This window comes from Chanos chanos, chromosome 1, assembly GCF_902362185.1.
Source record: "Chanos chanos chromosome 1, fChaCha1.1, whole genome shotgun sequence".
In the NCBI taxonomy this organism is placed as follows: domain Eukaryota; kingdom Metazoa; phylum Chordata; class Actinopteri; order Gonorynchiformes; family Chanidae; genus Chanos; species Chanos chanos.
The window spans coordinates 7,520,193-7,542,621 of record NC_044495.1 but is presented as its reverse complement, the minus strand read 5'-3'; the positions used below and the strand labels follow the sequence as shown (position 1 = coordinate 7,542,621).

General features: G+C 42.8%; 2 protein-coding genes and 5 non-coding genes across 7 annotated transcripts; 1 reads left to right on the top strand and 6 right to left on the bottom strand.

Moving 5' to 3' along the window:
* Positions 1–662: 662 nt before the first annotated feature.
* On the top strand, positions 663–1,834 carry timm9 (translocase of inner mitochondrial membrane 9 homolog). Its single transcript, XM_030777328.1, has 4 exons — positions 663–714; positions 1,081–1,139; positions 1,238–1,333; positions 1,501–1,834. Exons 2-4 carry the CDS (start codon positions 1,101–1,103, stop codon positions 1,633–1,635), a joined length of 270 nt encoding a protein of 89 aa, XP_030633188.1. The 5' UTR covers positions 663–714; positions 1,081–1,100; the 3' UTR covers positions 1,636–1,834.
* A 2,200-nt stretch (positions 1,835–4,034) lies between these two features.
* Positions 4,035–21,074, bottom strand: arid4a (AT-rich interactive domain 4A). The gene is made up of 25 exons (XM_030770560.1): positions 21,053–21,074; positions 19,942–19,991; positions 18,875–18,985; positions 17,401–17,466; positions 16,858–16,948; positions 16,464–16,543; positions 16,230–16,324; positions 14,840–14,972; positions 14,604–14,683; positions 14,268–14,344; positions 14,015–14,169; positions 12,106–12,178; positions 11,650–11,744; positions 11,125–11,222; positions 10,608–10,860; positions 9,658–9,917; positions 8,704–8,883; positions 7,918–8,002; positions 7,592–7,790; positions 7,378–7,440; positions 6,071–7,243; positions 5,827–5,931; positions 5,463–5,669; positions 5,014–5,160; positions 4,035–4,451 (listed from the first exon to the last, which is right to left on the bottom strand). Exons 2-25 carry the CDS (start codon positions 19,945–19,947, stop codon positions 4,348–4,350), a joined length of 3,936 nt encoding a protein of 1,311 aa, XP_030626420.1. The 5' UTR covers positions 19,948–19,991; positions 21,053–21,074; the 3' UTR covers positions 4,035–4,347.
* LOC115827243 (small nucleolar RNA SNORD53/SNORD92) lies at positions 8,317–8,398 on the bottom strand. Its single transcript, XR_004025927.1, has one exon. It is a non-coding gene; the product is annotated as a small nucleolar RNA SNORD53/SNORD92 (small nucleolar RNA).
* Positions 9,394–9,475, bottom strand: LOC115827231 (small nucleolar RNA SNORD53/SNORD92). Its single transcript, XR_004025925.1, has one exon. It is a non-coding gene; the product is annotated as a small nucleolar RNA SNORD53/SNORD92 (small nucleolar RNA).
* LOC115827255 (small nucleolar RNA SNORD53/SNORD92) lies at positions 10,248–10,329 on the bottom strand. Its single transcript, XR_004025929.1, has one exon. It is a non-coding gene; the product is annotated as a small nucleolar RNA SNORD53/SNORD92 (small nucleolar RNA).
* Positions 11,329–11,410, bottom strand: LOC115827249 (small nucleolar RNA SNORD53/SNORD92). Its single transcript, XR_004025928.1, has one exon. It is a non-coding gene; the product is annotated as a small nucleolar RNA SNORD53/SNORD92 (small nucleolar RNA).
* LOC115827237 (small nucleolar RNA SNORD53/SNORD92) lies at positions 12,609–12,690 on the bottom strand. The gene has a single exon (XR_004025926.1). It is a non-coding gene; the product is annotated as a small nucleolar RNA SNORD53/SNORD92 (small nucleolar RNA).
* Positions 21,075–22,429: the final 1,355 nt, after the last annotated feature.

Below are 22,429 nucleotides of genomic sequence, written 5' to 3'. Positions count from 1 at the left end.
TCGATATATAACGCTCGGCTTCCATCTAGTGGAGAGGAGATGATCGTACAATATGGGTGAAAGTCAAAATAAAAGTCATGTTTTGTCTCACATTTAGACAGTATTATTACAGCAAAGACGTCCAAGAATGATATGCAAATAATTCTGCTGTGTAATGCTGTTGACTGATATTATTGAAGTCTGTGAGGTTGATTTTATTTTCCCGCCATTCAGGAGAACCATTCTGTCCTCGTCGAGATAAAAATGTGTAACGTGATCAATCTTTAGTTAAATTCATCTTGTTCTTCTCATACACAGAATCGTGTACCTGTGTGTCGCTCTTTATCATGTACAGACAAGGTATGGCTGCTACCGCTATGGACCTTTAAGTTGAAAAAGTATGAAGGTTTATCTGTCGGACATTAGAATGTCATTTTGAACATTGTTAGTATTTTCGACAAAACAAAAATATTTACAGTAATTACTGAAAATTACTATAACGCATCTACTTTATTTTACTGTGTTTTGTCTTATTCTTATGAGTTTTTATTTTCTTTCTTCTAAAGAAAAATATATGAAATGGTTCAAAATCCACTGCATTTGAAAGTATTTGTGGCGAAACTAGAGCTGAAGAAAATGCTTTGCGCATGTCGTCGGTCGTTCGTAACCAACATCACATGTCCTTCGGAGGCAGGGGTTGTCTTGCTGAGTAAATGTCACGCCGTTTTACAGAAGGTGAGAACTAGCTTATTATTTGACTAAAGCTTATTTTTACGTTATTAATTTGTGTAATGTAATATAACTTCTCTATTTTAATACTAGTGCTGGGAATAGTCAAAGGCTATCGAAAACATAATAACCTAGCAAGCTAACACTATGTGCAGCCGTGTAACCAGTGTGAGGGCCTTTGGTAAATTTGGCATTGGATATAGACTAATAGTTTGAAGCACGACTCTCTCTTGCCACAAAGTCATTGAAATCAGAGGGAGCTGGAAAAAAGAGAAATTAGTGGTACTTCTTTTCTTGTCAAATATGCAATTACCTAGCCGAAGTGTTTCGTTATATTTTGAATTTGCTTAAGCAAATCTCATTTCTCTGCAGAGTACCCTACATATTGAACGATGGCTGCTCAGATCTCTGAATCGGACCAAATTAAACAGGTACTTAAGTGAAGACGTTACATAGGAGCTTGGATGAATTCAGTTGTGCTACTATTTTAATGAGGTAGTAAATGTCAATTTTTCTGTGTGTTTTACAGTTCAAGGAATTCCTTGGCACTTACAACAAACTTACTGAAAACTGCTTTATGGACTGTGTGAAAGATTTCACAACTAGAGAAGTTAAACCAGAGGAGGTAAGCCTTTTTGTAAATACTCCCTTTTCATATACTCAATTTGAGAATGAGCTAATAACACAGATTAAAATAACCAGTTACCATCACTAATTTGTTAAGGATGTGGCTCTTAATCAAATAGTTGTATGTATTGTAATAACTGTCATAAATTTTGTCTGTTCTTTTAGACCACTTGTTCTGAGAGCTGCCTACAAAAGTATCTAAAGATGACGCAGCGTATTTCCATGCGCTTCCAGGAATATCACATCCAACAGAACGAGGCCCTGGCTGCAAAAGCTGGTTTACTGGGACAGCCACGATAAGGGTGTTGTGAGACTTTGCATGGACTCAATTCAGACTAAGCCATGGTTGTCTTTCTACCATGGAGAATGGCTGTCCATTGTGGACTAAAACAACGCAGCTGAAGCCATATGGCTGTCTGAAAAGTCCACATACTGATGTCAGCTCCCAAGCTTGAGGCAAAGTGACTGGAGGGACAGGTTTTTTGGGGGTTTTTTTGGTTTTTTTTTTGGTTTTTTTTTACAGATGACTCAAATGTTGTGTTTTGGGGGGGTCGAAATGTAACACTTTTTATGTTAACACGTGATAAGGTAATAAAATGACAATTATGACCATTTTAATAACCAAATGGAAAATGTAGTGGATTTGTTGCCAGTACTAAATATCTCTTTGAAAGGGCACATCTGATGTCCCTATGTCATCTGTCGTTTATGGTAAACAATACATTCAGTTATCGTGTCTGCTGTTATTTTTGTATAGCTGAAAAGGAGCAAGAAGTTAGCGTGAGGGAACGAACTGGATTCAACTGATATGTTTTTGTTATTTTTAAATGAGAACGTCATTTTTTTCCCCTCCTTGACAGAATTACAGCTGCAGTCAAAGTAAACATGAGGGCTGCGTATTTCTAAGAATGACAAATGAGTTCTGATGAAGCTGTCTCTTCTGATTAAATGACACTGTGCATCAGTTTAACAACAAATATCAATTATCCAAACAGAATTATGTGGCCATGTTCACTGTGTAAGGAGAATGGACAAGGAGAGGAAGGGGGAAAAAGGCGGGAAAAACCAGACATATTTCAAAACTTTATTAGAAATGAGAAGAGCTCTGCTTATTTTACATAAAGATACAATGGCTTTGCTCAGAGAACCTAATACCATCATTCCTTCATTCAGGAATCTGTATGTAAATAAATTTTCACTTTCAAGGAAGTAAATCCTCATAATTTCAGTGATCAATGCCTAAAGCATACAAGTGTTTCACGTACTAATTGGTTCGTTTTTCTACAGGTCTCGGTTTAGGCTCTCGCTGAAAACCAAAAGGTTGTTTATGTACAGTCTAATGGTGTGTGCTAACATCTCTACCAACTTCACATAGAAAAAAAGGTTTAATATACAAAGATGTACTGTTTTAAAAAATAATATAAATCATTTGTACAGTTTGTAAAATGTATTTTTCAAATACATGGTTTGGGAAGATCTATATACAAAAACAATCATAGTAAGAAACCCCTGGGCTAGACATACATGTTCGATAAGCGACTGTTTTATTTCATTGGTCGAGAACTTCAAAAAAAAAAAAATTGAAAATAAGAATAAATGTTTAAATAACAAATACAAGTACCAGGAAATCCAAACACATTGCAAAGAAAAATGCAGGCCACCAAGTTATGGTGCTCCTTAAAAAGGTCTTGGAAAAGAAATAATACATAGCTAGCAACAGGCCCAAATAGAAAAGGGGGCAAGGGGACAATTATGTTTTTTTTTTAACTGCACAGTAGTTACCCAATTATGACATCCAAGCCAGTGCTTACAAAATGAGCTCATAACATTCTTCCTTTATCTGATTTTCCTACGGGCCTAAACGAACCTGGGAGCTTTTCATGCCTTAACCTCGTAAAAAATACAAAAAAAAAAAAACAAAACAAAAAAAAAACTGTCCATTGACTGAATAAATATATTTAACAAGTTGTAAGATAATACCTTTATTTTACACAAAAAATTTCATATCTAGAAATCTTTCTTTAAATAACTTCACGGCTGTGATATATACTTTTTGAAATTTTTCCATACTAAAATAAAAACTCTGCAATTACATATAAAAAGACAAAATACACTCGCAAAGGAAATTAGTCCACTGAAAACTTTTTTTTGTCCTGTGTTCCACTGTAAACATTTTCTTATGTTTTGTTTGTTTTTTTTTTTCCTTTTATTAAAAAGACAACAAAAATAAATTTTGCATAATTATCTGTGCTCAGACACTACGAGAGTGGAAGACAACAGCTGCAGTTTTCAGTTAACTAACATTCCCTTTTGCAGTTGACTTTGTCCCACTTTTCCAAAATAGGGCACACTGCTGTAACACGTGTACTTTGGCAGTTCTGATGGAGCAAGCGCACAGCATTGACCTTTTTTTTTTTCGTTTCTGACTAACCATGTCCAGCTGGTTAAGTGACCATTACCTCTACAGGGAGCTTATACATCAAATTTAACCACAATATGATAAGACAAAACAGATGAATGGATTCATTGACTGATTGATTACTGCATCCAAACCAGCCCCTGTTCGGGGAAAGGAAGGGGGTGGGGGGGGCAGCCAGAGGAAGTTCCTGCATGAGTGTGTGTTTGAGGGAAAGGGAAGAGAAAAGTGCTTTGAAACTGTCTGTGGATGGAGCTGAGAATGGAAATACAATCTTTTTTTTTTGTTGTTGTTTTTGATTACATTCAACCTCATGGAATCCGTTTCCTGGCACTGCAACTGGTGGCAAGAGTATGAGGCAGGGACAGTTCAACAAAAGTGCAGGAAGTGGGAGTGGCCATGTGGTGGAATGGGGCGGGGCATGACAGGGACAGGGTGTGGCAGGGAGGAACTGGGCGGGGGGTGGGCGGGCAGTCGAGTGCTATTGGCTGCTTGCTCTGGCTCATCAGTATGCGTGTCCCAGTGGAGGCGGCAGAATGCTGAGAAGGCAGAGGGTGGGGCAGGGCGGAGTGGGGATGAAGCCCGTGGGCGTGTCATCACCTGCACTCGACAGCCACAGTGTTCTGGGTTGGGGACGCTGAGGATGGGCTCATGCCTGTGTCAGACGACCCTGACGACGTGGATGCAGTGGTGTGGGACACTGTTGGACAGACGTCAGAGCAGACGGTTAGAAAACATGAGGGACAAAGTTCAAAAACTTAAATAAATAGATAAATAATGATAACTGTTCTGCTTTGACGATATCAAATGGTTTAAAAAAAATCTTTTTTCTGAAATGCAAAAGGACAGAAAAAATTTTTTTTAAAGTAAAATCTCTTCAGGTTTCTTTGATTGTTGTTGAAGCAAGCATACAAGGTCCTTCTATGAAGCTTTAGCCTGACTGGTAAACATTCATTAATGAAGTCACTGCTACAAAAAAATACTCTTTCATCCGCCGAGGTACAGAATGCCAGGAAAAGACTATGAAACATCTGCCTTCAAACCGAAAGATTTTTTTTTCCAACACTAAACATATTATTACAGTATTGAACAGTTAACATCATTATGTATATACTAATAACTATAAAGTATTAAATTAATTCAAGCATAGAGACCACAGTTAAGATAAATTAACTGGACAGGGACCGTTGAGAAATTTGCTGTTGGAACAAAAAAAAGAGAATGCATAAATAAGAAGAAAAAGGCCATTTGAATAGATATACCTTCTCTTTCTTTCTTTTTTAACCTCTTCCGTCTGCGGTCGATGGAGGCCACCTCAGACTTGAGCGACATGTAGTACTTTCTGATTTCCTGCAGTTTCTCTTGCAAGAAGGAGATTCGCTCTGCGCTGGTCATATTGTCCAGTTCGGCTGCAGTAACAAAAAAAAAAAAAAACAACACACACTCATGAGCAGGTTTTCAACACTCGTTATGTAACAGACAGAAACAACATTCTGTTCCAGAGGAATCAATGGCTAAACTTAGGCTTCACAAATCCAATCTTCGGGACAAACCATCTTCAGGGACAAACAGATATCTCTGGACATTTTCATAGTGCTGAGAGAAATTACATGTCCTGGTGTATAAACAACCTGTATCCAGGCCGGCATGTGATCTGCCCATACTGCAGAGCAGGCCAAGCATTTGAGTGCTGACATGTTTCAGTACTTACTGAGCTGGAATGTCCACTTGTACGTGCGTGGGGAAGGGAAGGACTGCTTGTCTTTGTGCTTGTCCTTCTCCACGTCTTTACTGTTGGGAGATACCACCCCGGGGGGGCGAGGGAGCTTCTGGGCCTTGGGTGGGGCGGAGTGTTTGACTGGAGACAGCTTAGTGGAGGTGTCCATAGCGGAGAGGTCTTCGCTGTCACTGCTGTGTCCTGTAGAGGAAACAAAACGAGAGCAGAGTGATTAGCACTGAGCGCCGGTTACGGTTAGGTGTAAGATGTGGAGAGACAGGTGAAGATTGCAGTGCTCTGCATGACTAATGCTACAGGCTGGTGAGACACGGAGGTGTGTCCGAGGGAAGATGTTCACCTGCACCGTTCTTCTCTGTTTTGGACGCAGCACTCGTCCGTTTCTGATTCCGTTTCTGCTTTTTGGCCGAAGAGCCGGAATTACAGTCCAGTAATCGTTTCTGACCTGATCAAAATTGAACGAACAGATACAAAATAAATTCACTTTAAATGAGACTTTTTTTTCTTCCCCCCCCCCCCCCCCCCCCCAACGCAAAGAAAAGTTACCAAAGTTCCATGAGGAAGTCATGGCAGTGCGGACTCACCTCTGTCTTTGTTGTCACGTTCCTGAAGTGATATGCTGGAGTTGCTGGAGCTGGCGCTGGCGTCAAAGCCGTGATTGGATTCGTTCTCTCCGAGGCCTTCTTGCGATTCCGCCACGCTGTCCACCTCGATGGTGACGTCACTCTCGCTCTTGGTGCTGTGGGACTCGTCCGGGCTCGGCGCGGAGGCAGGAGAGAAGACCCGCGGAGTGCCCACTATGGCTTGGTTATGGGGGAGGTGCGTGGAGGAAGGGAGCGGAGCCTGGATCTTCTCCTCCCTTGTCGTTAGCGCTTCGTCTCCCGACGGCTTCTCCTTCTCGTCCAAGTCGTCCAGATCCACTTCGTGGCAGACCAGTGCCTCGGGGCCAATCTGAGGCATCAGCTCTTCGTCTGTGCCCGGTGTCGGGTCCTCCGGCACGGGGCAGATACCTGGTAGGGGCTCTACCCTGACCTGCACTTCTCTAGTAAGGGCAGGCATTTCGCTTTTGACCTCTGTCTCTTTAGGCACTGGTGAAGATACCACAAGGCGTTCTTCAACTTTTTGCGCTGCGTCTATTCTTCTCTCTGCGTCCGGCCTCTTCTCTGGAGAGGGCAGCTTGGGTTGCGATGGAGCCTTGGCTTCCTCTTTGCGGTCGAGACGCACTTTCTTTTCGGGCGTCCTTTGCTCGGTGGCTTTGCGCTTGGCCACGACTCGCTCCTCGGGGCCGATCTCCTCGGCCGAGTCCGTGTCCGAGTCAGATTTGTTGGGCGGTCGATCCGTAGGGCCACACTGAACCGGAGGCTCCTGGGGTTTCTTCACAGGACAGGGAGAGGTACAAGAGGAAGGCTCCCCTTCTAAGTGGTTTGTAGTGGCAGGTAGGTGGGTGGGCGTCTCTGACCCCGGTTCCTTGAGACGACCCTTGCGGGCTTTGGATTTCGGGGACTTGTCCGATTCCGAAGATACGGCCGTTTCCTCCTCCGGCTTCTCCGTTTCTTGCGTCTCCTGGGTTTTGGGCTTCTCTTGTGGGCTGCTGGGACACTCCGCTTTAGCCTGGGCCTCCTCCGCTCTTCCTCTCTCTGCTTTCTCCTCCTCTTCCTCTAGCTTCCGTGCTGTGGCTGGATCGGTTCTCTCGGCCCATTCAGGCTTCTTCTCAGAGGAATCCTCGCCATCACTTTCTTCAGACGAATTCCCTGAATCTGCGACAACACAGACGCGAGACTAGTTAGTTGTTTAAACCTCCAAAAGATTAATACAACTATTAATATAAGCAAGTCATTTGTTTAGCTTAATTTACGCATAATGTTGAAACGATGCGTTTTCCAAGACGTACCGTTAGATCCCCTGTCAGAGTCGTATATCCCAGGAGTCCTTCTCCTCTGTCGGCGTGGAGTTACTGTTAAAAAAAAACAAAACAAATCAAGAAACACACACACACACACACAGACATTAACTGGTTTGCTGACTGCACAAAAAATACAAGGACTTGGTTTCTGAAGTTCCTCTATTGGCTTATTGCAGGAAACAGTCTGGGCGTGATATCTAACCTTCTCCGTTGGGTAGCACTGAGGGGTCTGAGGGACGGGTGTTGTTTTTACTGCCCGATCTCCCCTCGCTGTTCGGTGTTTTAGACACGCTCCGTGTCGGCGCGTTGGGCGGGGTGGACTTGAGCGGAGGACGGCCACGTTTCGCGGCAACCTTGGCCTGTTTCTCCTCATCTTTCTCCTTTTCTCCATCATCTTTATTCTATTGGGGCGGAGAGGGAAAAAAAAAAGTTCGTGATCTTTTGAGTTTTTCAGTCACAGATGGTAAATCTGTAGGGGGGCGGGGGAGTTCATTTTGCTTATCTGGTAGATCTGAACTTTATACCAACCTTTACTTTCTTCTTCTGTTTTTTCTTAGTTCCTCCTTTGTCAACCGGCCATATTATTCTGTCCGCCTTCACCCACTCATCGTATCTGTTATATGAATAAGCAGGCCCACATAGTGCGTCAACATAAAGACTCAGAGGTTTACTGGACAAGTTAAGTGTCTAATCATATTCCTCACCGCAGTGCTCACAGAAGGATAAAGACAGACACACCCCCTCACAAGTAAAAAGTAGAGACATTTGTGCTGTTAGCCACTGCTACATCTGGCGATCCAATGCCGTTCAGTCAGTCATGAGTGACAGCCAATCAGCTACATTTATTTGACTCAAAGAGTTAACCAGATGAAAGGGGACACCATTTTAAGACTGAATATTTTGAGCACTGGTAAAGATGACAAGAGGTTCATCAGACAGCCAAGAGAAATGTGACATCAAGGGACTTCAGCCAAATAAGCGAAACCATTCTCTGGCATCATCATGTTCAAAGCACCTCAATTCTCCATGGTCACAATGGGAAATCACTATAAAAAAAAACCCTCACCCTGGCCCTGCTGAACTATCTGTCCACATGAATGCCGCTCCATCAGTCAGTCATTCAGATTACATGTACCAAAATATAACCATATTACACAAATCTGGGTTGTTATAACGTTTGCATTTGATTTCCATTTCAGTAAATGCACCTTTAGGTCGATGTAAGAACATACTTCTAAAATTTATATGAGGTTAACTTGTTTTTCACAAGAGGTTTTCTAACGCCAACCAATAGGAACAAAGGTGCCATCTCACCTGACGTTCCAGCCGTAGTAATGGACCAGGTAGAGCACTTCTCCGTCGTCGGTCTCGGTGTTCTTAATGTTGGCCTCGTAGATCTTCTGGGTCTTTCCACGTCCGTATTTGACTTTGACCTTCGTCCCTGTGACTGACTGTTCATCGCCCCCATCCTCATCCTCATTGTCCCTCTCTTCTCTGAAAGGAAAAAAAAATAAAACAAAAAAAAAAACACTGTTTAACAACAGAAAAGAGAAAAGTTCTGGACTTTTTCAAACTGCAGTGATACGTCTGTGACCAATTACTCACATGTATAAAATCACTAAAGTGCGATTTGAGGAAATTAAGACGAATGTGGTTTATGAAGTCACCAGACACGGAATGCAATTAATTTGATTTTGAATCTAATCTATTTAATTTGAGGAGTCCGGGCTAGATGAACATCTGCAGAGGTAGACAGGATCAGACTTAATATGAAACAAACAAACAAACAAACAAAAAAAAAAGAACACAGTGAGGCAAACATTAAACTGAAACACGTTAAATGAAAACCATCAGGAGCCCTAACGACGATCTTTTAACAGAGTAAAGTCCTGAGAAAGAGCATTCCTCACGAGTCAACAACCGAGAGCTTGGTTTTAAAAGCCAGCTGATGCTAACAGACATCACGTGCGTATTACATATCGATGTACTAAACCGACTCGGAGCCTAATCAGACAGCCAAGAGAAATGTGGCATCACATGACATCAGTCAAGTAAGCGAAACCGTTCTCTGGTATCATCATGTTTAGCTCTATACAACATGTCTAAACACAAACATTTTTACATAAAGAATAGTTGTAACATACACGCCAATCTGAAATGTGGTTTTATTCAGTTGTTTCGTATTGTTTGATAGATAGTAACGTCGCTGCATTTAAAATTTGTAAAAAGCCAAATGTCTGATCATGAACACATCAGTTTCCTTCTCACCGTTCTCTTAGTCTGGACCTTCCATTGTCTTCCTCCTCATCTTCCTCTTCTTCCTGGTCCTCTTCTTCCGAATCTTTATCCGACTCCTCCTGGCGACGGCTACGTCTCTTTGTGGGTGCCTCGACCTCTGGTTTCTCCTCCACGCTGGTCTCCCCTGTGCCTTGCACCTCCTCCTTTTTCTTCTCTTCTTTTATCTTCTCCTGTTTCACAGGCTCCTTCGTCTCAGCCTTCACAGGGGTCACAGTGCAGCGTCTCCGTCCCTATCGAAAGCGAAGGAAAGACATCATGAAATTATCATCTGTGTCGTTCAGTTTAACGCCTTACAGCCTGTTCATTAGAGTAATAAATACATGCCACCAGCAATGGCCCGTAAGCACCAGAGCTGTATTCCATTTACGGGCATAAAGGAAAAGTTTGGTTTAACTCAAGTGATTAGGACAAATGAATTATCTGGAGAGATGAGTCAGCTTGGAAAAAAAACCCAAAAACAAACTGACACTGGGCACAGTAGGACATAGCACTGTGAGATACATACGCCAACAATCATTTAGATACCCAAAAGCTAGACCAGTCAGCAGGGGTTAAAGGGTTAAATCAGATAGCCAAGAGAATCATGACATCACACGACATCAGTTAAGAAAGCAAAACCGTTCTCAGGTATCATCATGTTTGCCCCTGCTTGTCTGCGTCATCCTAAAACGCCGTGAATTTCAGGCACATTTTATGGATTTATGGAGTTCTGGTCATAGGTTCTTCACACATCATCAACTGCATGCTATGTTTATTTTCATAGAAACAAAGAGAAGCTCAGTTGTCAAGCAGAATTAATCATAACTTCTCCTACACTGCCACGTCAATCAACACGCCACAAATACACGTAACCAGGATAAGCTATTAACTTATCGTAATTTCCGCGAGACTAAAAATTAGGCCAGCGCTCCGTCGCTCACCCTTGGGGAACAGACGTCTTTTTGTCCTTTCTCACTCTCGGCGTCAGACTCGTCTCCGTCCGCGCTCGGCTTGTCGTTGCTGGGCCCAGACTCAGCTTTCTCCGGCGGCGTCGCGTCCTGCTGTTTCTCCTCGCTCTCCTCCGTCTTCACCGGCTTGGCCTCCACCTGGGTCACCGGCCGGGGCTCATCGTGGTGAACGGTCCTGAATTCAATGTTGGCTGAGCGGCAGTACTCCTCAAAACCATACAGGTATCTGAAGGGGGAGACAGGGAGAATGGTTTAGTCACCCCCAAAGCCAGAAACGGCCTTCTGAGTTTAAAGAGAGATGTCTTAAAAAAAAAAAAAAAGTTATTAAGTTATTAAGTTATCATTAAGTTATTTTAAGTCATCCCTGCCAGTGTCACGTACTGTAATGTAGCGGGCCTATTAAAAGCAGATCACATTTCTAGACCCACGACAGTTTTAACTGAGTTTCTGAGAGCCATGATCATTACAGCGCGGTTTCCAGAATACTTACTTTCTGTATGCCGTCTTTACGTTGTAAGAAGCAGCAGAGTTCAGGACAGGAATGCCAAGATCCATGTAAATCTGTTTCCATACAGATCCACTCTCAATCTGGAGAAGAAATTAACAGTTATGACCTGTTAAACAGATAGGAATGTTGTTGTTTTTTTTTTTTAAAGCTCTTAGTAGCAAACATCAGACGTTCAACTCTTAAGGGTGGATCAGACAGCCAAGAGAAATGTGACATCACACGACATCAGTCGAAAAAGCGAAACCATTCTCTGGATTCATCATATTTGCACCCATGAACCTTGCTTCCTTGAAACAGACTGCACTGGGGTTGACAAAGCACCAGGGCAAATTGTGCAGGAAAATACTGCTTTAGTTTGTGAACTACCTAAATGCAAATCTACACTAAGTTGTAGATGCAAGATGCCGATCATTTGTGCTAAGACGTTAGAGACTGCATCATATAAAGAAAGCGGAAGGAGAAAGAGAGAAAGGGGACCAAAAACATGAAAAGAAAAGAGACACTCACATTGTCACAGCCACCGTGCTTGTGGACCAGTCTGAAGAGCTTGAAAAGGTTCAGATCTTTGTAGCCCAGTACAGGCGGTTTGTTAATTGGAGTCCCTGTGGAGGAGAAGATGTGAAGATGAAACATTTTTTTTTTTTTATAAAGAGAGAGAGAGCACGCTGTAGAACTCCACATCACAAACTTCTCCCCACCCTCCCCTCATCTTTTTTAAGACAGCGTCTCAGTCGCCTCGCCCACAAAGCCCAGACACACTGACAACTGCGTGTGGCTGACCAGGACCCGCAACGCCAGAATCACACTAAGAATGACTCTATTTTGACGTCTATCGACATCTATTCCTCTGACAGTCGCCTTTCAGATGGTCAGGTAGGACTGTAACTTACTGCTCAGAATCAGACATACTACTCGGGGAGCGAATATGCGGTGAATTGTAATGGCATGATTCATGGATTTTACCTCTGTCCTCCATGAACTTGTAGAGCTGCTGGAGGAAATGATCCCTCTCCTCTGGGTCAGGTTCATCATCAGGCTAGAGAGAGAGAGAGAGAGAGAGAGAGAGAGAGAGAGAGAGAGAGAGAGAGAGAGAGAGAGAGACAGACAGAGAGAGAGACAGAGAGATAGAGAGAGAGACAGAAAAAGGCAGGAAAGAGAGAGGAAAAAAATAGTTAAAGCAGATAACCATCTGCTGCAATAGACAAGAGGCGGTTTGAACAACACACTCATTGTTTGATCTCGGAGAGCTCTACAGGGTAATAAAAACCAGTTAATGAAGAAACTCATAAGAGTTTTTGAGCTGCTGCCAACCATGGCTTACTCTTTAGGTCGTCAGGCCAGAGAGATTTTATGATTGCGACACTGCATTTCAAAATCATCATGTATTACACTATCGGTCGATTAAAAAAATGCATGTTTCAGGAAAAAAAAAAAAAAAAGATAAATACAATCAAGACATTGAGGGGTTAATCAGACAGCCAAGAGAAATGTAACATCACGGGACATCAGTCACTTAAGCGAAACCTTTCTCTGGTATCATCACATTTTCCCATGTTTGCCACTGTCATTTTCTCTCAGTTACATAGACAGAACAGGCAGTTTTGGCTACTTAAAAAAAAAAAAGGAAATAAAAACTCATAACTTCAAACATCACTCCATAATCATTCAGTAGTGTACATACGTTTCAGCCAAACCTGGTCTGTAAATGAAACACTAGAGCTGGTAGTAAAAGTGTTCTTGCATACCTCTAATTGTGGGGTAAAGACATTAGGATACTCTTCAGTGACAGTCTAGATAATGTCTTACACAGAGCGGGCCGTTCAAAAACCGCAGAGTGTGCTCGTGAGATGACCTCATTCTCTCTCTAGCTTCACATTTTTCGCCGCCACAAATCATTCACTGGAGATTATACACGTCACGTTAACAGCTCTGCAATATAACGGTTTACACTGGATTTGTTCCGATGCCTCTGTAATGATTTTTATGTGGGGGAAGTCTCAGTTGGCCAGACTGAACCCGAACTACAGTGTAAAGACTGAAAGCTCGTGTGATGAGCCACACTTGAGAACTAAAGGCCTTGCCCATGACCAATCTGGCACGCCTCCTCTGGCAAACAGCCAATCCCGGCAGTCTTTTCTGAGCCATAGGAAGTAAAAAAAAGGGGGGGGGGGGGGTTGCCATGGGAACCGTTTCGGAAACCAAGCGAATGGCCATTTGTCCAGGCGCTGGGAGCAGGAAGAATGAGGCATTGTTGTAGTGCGACGGGGGCTTTCCCACATGCCTGGGCTATTCAAAGAGCTCAATCAAGGTGCTTTGACCGCGAGATGTCACTGGACTGGAATGTCTTTACAGATCAACGTAGCTTAGCCCCACAGTGAGGCTCTAAATCTTCAGCGCAGATTCTGTACTCAGCCACAACATTACACACACACACACACACACACACACACACACACAGCTCCGTCTGTACCCAAACAAAGCACTAACTGAGGAGACTCCGAGCCTTAAAAAGCGTGAATCTTAAATGTCACATGATGGTCACCAGGACTGCACTACAACCGAGAGCGCAAATCCAACCGGCTCAGAGCAGACCACTGAACTACTGTAAAGAATAAACAAACAAATAAATAAAATCACAAGGGGCCGGAGAGCTACTCTGACTTTACGTACGCGACAACCTCTGCAACATTTCCAAATGCGGCGCGAAAAACTAAATTTAGACCAGCACAACCATCATAAATAAACATAAAGAAACACGTTAAAGAATTTATAGCTGTGATCTGTCTCCACCAAGGAGGAAGGAGAGTCCTTAATACAGCAACGTACAAGAGCTTATTTGCACTTCTGAGGCAGACAGCTGGCGGTAGCTTACCTCTTCGCGGCCTGTCTCTTTCTCCTCTTCCTCACTCTCTTTGCCTTCACCGTCTTCGTCGTCACTGCTGGAGGATTCCAGGATCTCGCTCATGTCCATCTTCCAGCTGTCAGGCACCATTTTGGTCTTGAGGAAGTGCAGAGCACCATCGAACCCTGCAGACAGGCAGAGCAGAGCAAGCGGAGCACAGCGGTGAGCCACGGCCAAACCACCTCAGAGAGCGACGGAGGTTACACAGGGTGAGCCCTCTTACCTTTTTTAGAGGAATACTCGGATTTGGAGACGCTGTCGATATTCAGCTCGTGAATCTCTTTCCGCGCAACCGTGTGACTGCAGAAGACACGAATAAAACAGCGTTATACTTAGCACGTGACCACGAGGCTGACATTTCATTGGTACGGAAAACGACAAAAGGACCCAAAGAACTTCAGAAATCTACATTGAACCCAGCAAAACACTCCCCCCCCCCCCCCCCCCCCCCCCAAAAAAAAACAATGAGGAATTTGTTCATTTTAGGTAGCAGATGTTTTAGGAAACGGATGTCTTGAAACAGTTAACCAAAAGCGCTTTATGGGAACAGGAAACTCACAATTTGGAATCTGCAAACGACCTCACTAAGCATTGGTCCTTTTTGACTGTCAGGTCATCGTTGCAGCTGGGCGATATCACCTTCAGAACGAGAAGAATCGCAAAAGTTACACCACAATATAAATCGCACCACGCACGTAACACAGGCTGTCTTACCGTGTAGTCTGTTAGTCAGTCACTGTTAGCTACAGGACCAAAGGGGCTGTGGGATTGAAGATGAACGTAGTGGGAGCTCACCAGGGCGAGGTACCAGCTTGTGCGATCTGTCCCGTTCTGAATGCAGGCCACCTTCCCCAGCAGGTCGTCACTGAGCCTCCTTCTGTCCTCATCTTCATCTTCACTGGACGAAGACTCCTTCTCATCGTCAGCACTGCAGGGTTCAAAAGATAAAGCTTTAACCGACGCGGAAGACAAAACTCTCTTTCCTCCCCCCCCCCCCTCCACGGCTGTCCAAACACATGTGTTTGCCGTTTAACGGCCAAGTTAATTAACGAGAGCTTTGTGAAACGGGTGGTGCGCCGGGTCCCGTTCGGGGCCGAATTTATTAACAGATCTTTCAGAAAAATCTCGTACATGTTCCTGGGTCTGACAGGCCCACAAAGATTCCAAACGAGCAGAAGAAAATGTAACAGAATCAGAATCAATGAGGTCTTCAAAACCCATTGAGCAACAGGGCAAACACAAGCTACATATCTTTCATACCACACTGACCACAGAGTGCAGCAAGACACCAAGCAATGAGATTTGTACCAAAGATTTTGAATCAGCTGGACTACGATCAGTGGTTCACAATTCAAATGTCTACAACAGTCTTAAAGCAGCTAGGGAGGAGATTTCAAGCAACATATACTATCAACTGTTCACAATCTATAAAAGAAAAAAAAAACAAAACAAACAAACACATACACAGGAAAAAGTGAGCACATTGGCTCAGAGCATGAGGGTTATTAAAATACACTCTCTAGGGAAAATATCATTTCAGTTCCACAGTTACCCTGCTAATGCAGTTAGTTTACGATAAGATTTGTGTTTTTATAGGGGGGTTGTAATCGCTTTCAAAACTTTAGCTGTAGTAAAAATGTCAAAGTGCTATTCCTTATCCTTGAAAACATTTCAAGGCAGCATTAATGAAAGAATGCATGCAGGAACTCAGAGCACAAGACAGACACTGGTTTATCAGCTGTTACAATTACCTAACAGGTTAATATGTGCCCTCTGGTAGCAGAAATGTCTTTGACTACAGGTTGTCAGCAACATCGCCTAGAACTGCATCCAGTTTCACTGAACATGCGTCTGCATGGCTTTTTTTTCCTGCCTAACGTGAGAAAAGTCATGGCATATCCATCTGCTATGGAAAAACGCTGCATTACCCATTTATTCAGAGATAGCAACCAAACTTAAGAGGGATACCAAAAGAACTGCACAAAAAATGTATAAAATCACTAGAGATGGTCTAAAGAATATGCAGATCAGAGTTCAGTGCCTTGAACGTAAATTTGACCAAAAAAAAAAAAAACATTAATCTCCCTTCAGCAGTGATGACGCTGTCACGGCAGTTTGTTCGTTTGTGTAGCCTTTGGAGACGCCAAAGCAGACTCTGGATCAGTTAACTAGGCAGAATACTCACACGGCCTGGGAGGACCTCCTGCCTCGATTAGTCTTCTTCCCAATGACTGGAGTGCCGAAATGCTCCGGATTAGTCAGGGGTAGTTGGTCCAAAGTCTGAGGGAAAACAAACAAATAAATAAATAAATAAACAGTAATACAAGATGGAAGAGAGCATGTAAAACTCTGTTTTTTAAAACTGTGTGAATGCAGTACACGATGAGTAACTTTAGTGACGTGAAAGTTCTCACTTTACCTCACTCTCAGCAAAATGTCTCTCGCCTTTAAGACACAGAGATGTCCTTCTGAGTGTTTTCTCGTCTCCGTCATCGAACACTGCAAACAGTCAGTAAAACGTTTAAAGCAAGTTCTTCAGCAGACTACAAACACAACACGTGAGCCTATCAGTACATACAGCGAGACTCACAGCCTGTAGGGACGAGACCAAAAAAAAAAAAAAAAAAAAAATTTCCAAGTCTCTAAATAAAGAGAACTTAAATATGCAAAAGTTCCACTCTGCCTCAATACTTTAAGTCAGCCAAGAGCGTAAAACCAGCTTTATCAACTATGTGAGCAAAATGTTAGTGTGGTCTCGTGGTAGCTGCAGCAGAAAGGAGGTGCAGTTTGGTTAGGCTGGAGCTCAGACTCACCCACAGTGTACCAGCTGGCGTCTGTGAGTTTACTGATGACCGCCTCAATGAGTCCTCCCTCTGGGCTCTTCACTTCTACAGTGGAACCCACCTAACAGAGACAGACATGGAAATATCATCGCCACACAGCAAAAAAAAAAAAACTGTATCCTCAGAGATACATATATAAATGAGACCTCATCTCTCATAAGCTTTGCTGTATAACATCAAACGTTTATAAATGTAACTGAGCAAACACTGAGAAGAGACACACGCACATACAAAAAAAAAAAAACCACGCTGATTCTAAAACAGCAGCAGCAGCTCAATGACCGGTTCTGATGCATCGCTGAGACGACAGAATTCCTGTTTATATCAAACGACAAAACTACGGACGACCTGAGTTATGACAGAGGCATAACCTCTCCATGACGACTGAACCGGTCTGACATCCGTCAAGAGCTTCACGTCATTCACTCTGTGCTGAGATCAGTGTGGGAGTGGCCAATGCGGCTCTGATCGGGCCAATCCTGATAGACTCTGTTGAAGGAGTAGCACCCTTACCCTCAGAGGTCCTTTGACCTGGTCATCCTGGACAACTTGTGAGGAACTGTCTCCTTTGAGCACCACCTGAAAACAAGAGAAAGGTGGGAAACCACGAGAGGGACGGGGAGAGAGAGAGAGAGAGAGAGAGAGAAAGAGGACATGGGCCAGAGAGAAAAGGGTTAGGAGTTTAGTCGAGGCTAAGTAATCCGGTTGTGTAACAAACACACTCAGCCTTTCAAGATCTGTTGCCAATGGGCTTCTTAGTGAACTCCCATGGACAGAGCAACACGTGGCTTCCCCCCAGTCTCCCTCTCCTGCAGCATAGAGGCAGCGCAGCGATAACTCTGACCCGTGCTCCTTTGTTTTCTGTTTTCCGTGCAAAGCGGCCGACGTGTACGCGTGCCTCCTTACGCCGATTTCAAGTCTTTCAGGTTACGAATCGTGCAATGAACAAGAGGCCTCCTCCAAATCCAGGCTGTTCCCATGAGGCTTAAAGCAGAACGGAATACGTGCGTGACGTAAACTACCTGGGACTTCAGAAAATGTTGTCAGATGGATTAGTCCTAAAATAACACTTCAGTATGAGAAGAACACTTACGTAAAACGACCAATCAGCTCATTTGGCGCAGAAAAAAGCAGAATGAGAGCAATTTCAGTTCTGTCTGTCCGCTGTTTAATGACGAGACTACATCATCCCCGCATGATAAAAGCTAAGGTTTCGGAACAATTAATAATGAAAGCAAGCGGTGGAACGGTACAGACACCGTTCGCTGCATCAAACGATATGACTAAACTACGCGCTGTGACAAGCACAACAGGTACTTTTAATACGGATCAATAAATGTGGATAGTGTTTGGTGCACTTGTTTTTCTAACACACAAAACATTTCTATGTACAAACTGAAACCTCTCGTTTTATAAAGTTCAATCTCCCAGTTAAAACAGACCAGGGTTTTTTTTTTGTTTTTCAAGGCATGCTGGTGCAAAGCACTTTCTCAGATTCATCCTTTTTCACAGTAAAGGAGACTGACTGCTGAATGAACAAGCCTGAACACGTATGGGTTCACGGGCAGAAACTGATACCAAAATATAAGTGCTTTTGTTTATCTTCCGTGTCACCCGCCGCTTGTTACATATGAATGAAAGTTCATCAAGTGCATATACAGTGCAACAGCCATGTTTTAGACCACTCTTTGTGTCTCTGAAATATTTGAATCAACTTCTGTTTGGAGATTTGCACCTGTACAATCATGTAGCTGTAGTTAGTTTCTCAGCCAAACTGTGCATGTTTCCTCTGTGCTGCTCTCGATATGAGCATTTGCTACATAAACAAATGGCAAAATAAATTCTTGATTCTATCAAGGAATCAAAATCTGCCTATTGTAAGTGACGAACGTCAGGAAGGTAACCGAACATTACCAACAAGTGTCTGCTATTGTTTCACTACACGGAGCTGCCTTTTGACACCAGCTGTGTTGCAACTGCAACTTACCTTAACTTTCACCATCCGTTTAACAGTCTTGATTTTTGCCTCACAAAAGGCACCTCGGTACTTGGCGCTTACATCCGTCCCCACTGTCAGGTAGGCAGGCTCATCTGCTGCCTGTGGGGCAGAACAGAAACATCATCAGAAACCAGACGCCCACAACTCGCAATATTATCCTAATACTTAAAGCAAGACTGTTAGATTGGCTCAGGTCTCTGAACTGTGCACTCGCATTCAAGCGATCATGTGTTTCAAAGTAGGCTTCAGCAAAGCTTACCTATAAACTGTTTTTAGCTTTGGTTTTACAAGCACTTAAGGGTGAGACAGAATACCCTGGCAACAATGATGAAATGTTGTCTCTTTTACGTATCTAGTCAACCCCCACAATAAAATATACCCTGTTACCATTGTGGTGTCTAAGATAAACACTATCGTGATAAAGTTTTACCCCGAGTTTAAAGCGGAGAGGAAGCTCACAGCGCATGAATGTAAAAACAACTACATTAGAACATTCTCAAAATCAGGTACCTGAGAGCGAATTTCCCAAGTTAAACAAAACAGTGGGGGCTTCCAAGTCTATACCATGACAAACTGAAAAGAGGAGTCATGCACAAGCCTGATATGGGCATAGACTCACGGAGCAGCTGACTGTTTTAGGTCTACCTCAATTGTGTGGTCATTGATCTTCTGTTGATTACTGATTAACTCTCTTGTAAAGGATGTAGTTTATTATGTTCATTCTGGATACAATGCCAAACTGACAGAATAAAACTACATTAACACCTAATTCTTGTAATGGCTGAGTCAGGGTGTAAACCAAAAACGTACTTGTCATAATGGCAACTCGGCCAACTCCAGATTAATCAGTGAAAATGCAGAGCTGGTAGTTGCAGAGTCATGGAAACGTTAAATGTAGCTACGCACTTTGAACAAACGTTAAAGAAAAAAGTTTACAAACAGACACACGTGTGTCGCTAAATAACTCGATGACTAAAAGGCTGACTGCCTGTTTGACTTCAGTAAGAGAGGCGTCGGCTTCTGCTGTCTTCAACTGAAGGGGCAGAGAGACTTACCTTCATTGTGATGGCTATTTGAGGGAGTCCAGCTCGATTGGTTTTGCTTACTATAACGCAAAAGAGAAACAGAATACGGGTTAATCTTTTGTTATTAAGTAAACTGTATAATTTACAAAGGACATAGACCGAAAAAAACAGAGATTACGCTAACATGCTAACAGACTAGCTACTTCTAACGCATTCTTTTCAAGCTCGATGCAGCCCCCCTCCCTTCATGGCAAAAATGTGAAGCAAGCTAGTAGTGAGTCTACCGAGTCTTAAAAAACTGCAAACGACTTAAAATGAGTTTGCACGAGATTTTCACAACTTCTAAGAGGTTACGTATTTGAAGAAAATTACGCACGTTGAAAAGAAACACAAACAAGCATAGTGCGTGTTCCTTCCCGCTTTACTCACAGTCTCACTGTGTCACGTCGCCATCATAGCTCACCGTTGGTGCACCATGTCAGAAACTGGCTTTACAATCTGACGGTCAACTACCACACATTTTTCTTAACAAGCCCCAGAAGTGTCGAAATTAACATCGTAAGTCAACTAACGTGATGGCTAAAAAACAAGTTATTTGATGGAACTTCCGACAAGAGTGGGTGTTTGAGGCAAGAGGGCTAAATATAGTCAACGAGTCTCTGCTAACTAACCTTGCTAAACTGTTCCTCGTTATGGCGATTTAAACTGCCTGAGCTAACTGTTCCTCGGCTAGCTAGCGAACCAGCTAGTTCCGGAACAACATGTAACGTTGACTAACGTCACTTAAAAGTACACGCAAAAGACAATGTACAACACTCCCGAAATGTGAAGACGAAAGAGTACCTGATTCTCGACTCTTACTTCTGTCCAGTCAATGATACTGAATTTCACAAAAGGCGCACTGGAAGTGCCCATACATAGGTACATTTCTTCACTACGAAAAGAAGCCGACTAGCACTCAGCTGGCTCGTCCCTGCCATTCAAATTTTCGTCATTTAGCTAAATCCCCTCGTTGAAAATCGCAAGGAAATACGAAAAACAATGATGTCTAACAAACGAAATAAAGACTTCCATTAAGAAATCCGTTTAAGAAGACAAAAGTTACGTTTAAATTTGGTATTGAATGGACAAGTGTACTTACATGCTCTGATGTGACTGCTCACCACTCGCCTGGATTGCAAAGCATAAACGAAATAACAAGCTGTTGAGCCAAGGTTGTGTTTCTCGAAACCCGATTGGCAGCTGTAACCGCGGTGGTCACATTCTTAGATTTATAATTGGTTGGCTTAATTCTGAAATTCTATAGGGTAGATTTATATCCCACAGATGATTGGTAGATATGAAAGCGGCGCTGCGAAGATGTCCCTCTTATTGGCCATTTGCAGATTGGACTTTACAATTAGATCAATTCAAACTTATATACCATTGGCTTTACATTACCAATCCAGGTCAAGTCGTTGTACTCATTGGATGTGTATACTTTGAAACGTCCCACCCACTTTGTCCATTGGTTCCAAGACTTTACTGAGAGGGAAGGGACTGCACTTTAGAGGGAAAATAAAGCTGCTGTTCAGTCTGCGCATGTCGAACAACACTTATCCAACGCCATTTTGTCCTAATCAGAATTATTTTCCATTCTGAGCGAGAGTCCGGTGGCTCCGGGTGAGTCTCTCTTAGGTTGGATTGTCATTTATATCAAGTCTTTATGTTTGAATTTTATAATGCGAAGGGCAGTCATCCCGACTATAACATCCGTGGTATGATCAAGCGCAGTTTTCATTGGAACGCAGGGCTGTAATACGCGACAATGCAAAAAAGGTCAGTTGAAGGCTACGACGAGAGTAATGGCGTCGTTTCGCTATTTCTTTGAAACGTCAGAACAGGCTCGTGGTTACGTAACCGGAAGAAGTCGTGAAAAGAAGAAACCGAGAGCGTAACTAAACACTCCCTTGGCTTTATCAAGGAAGATTTGTACCAACAGCTTTCTAATATCAACATTTCGAAATGAAATTTTACTTTTAGGCCATAAATGAGTTTATCAGTTTACATTTAATTTAATTGAATATAGCAGTTGCATCAGATTGGCATATTGTTGATATAATTTCAATATTCTTTCATCAGTTTTGTTGTCATACGGCCATATCAATTCTCATATGCCTTTGAAGCAGAAGTCTGCAAGATCCCAAAAGTAGGGAGAGAAGCTGTAGTCCCGAGACCACATTGTTTATTACATAGTACATGACAAGTCTGTATTCATTCTGAGGAACATGGAAGCATAGTAAATGAAATAAAGCAATGCTATTCACTGACCATGTAGAGAATGTGAAGTCCTGCTTTGTCATTTTGGCACAGGTGACTTGGGAAGCTCACTGGAGTTAGTAGTCATGTTTAAGAATGACAACATACATAGGTCACTGATTTCCATGTAATGTAACTTGGGCATGATTAATAGGCCACCGATATTCAGATATTGTCTGAAACGTTGAATCTCAAATTATCTTTGTATCACTGATCTCCT

Bases quoted from the DNA above. Each gene is read 5' to 3' on its own strand.
- timm9 (XM_030777328.1), top strand. From the start codon at position 1,101: ATGGCTGCTCAGATCTCTGAATCGGACCAAATTAAACAG. The intron at 1,140-1,237 runs GTACTTAAGTGA...TGTGTTTTACAG, and splicing joins AATCGGACCAAATTAAACAG to TTCAAGGAATTCCTTGGCAC. The intron at 1,334-1,500 runs GTAAGCCTTTTT...CTGTTCTTTTAG, and splicing joins GAGAAGTTAAACCAGAGGAG to ACCACTTGTTCTGAGAGCTG.
- arid4a (XM_030770560.1), bottom strand. The intron at 14,684-14,839 runs GTGAGCTCCCAC...CTCGTTCTGAAG, and splicing joins CAAGCTGGTACCTCGCCCTG to GTGATATCGCCCAGCTGCAA. The intron at 5,932-6,070 runs GTGAGTCCGCAC...AATTTTGATCAG, and splicing joins ACGTGACAACAAAGACAGAG to GTCAGAAACGATTACTGGAC.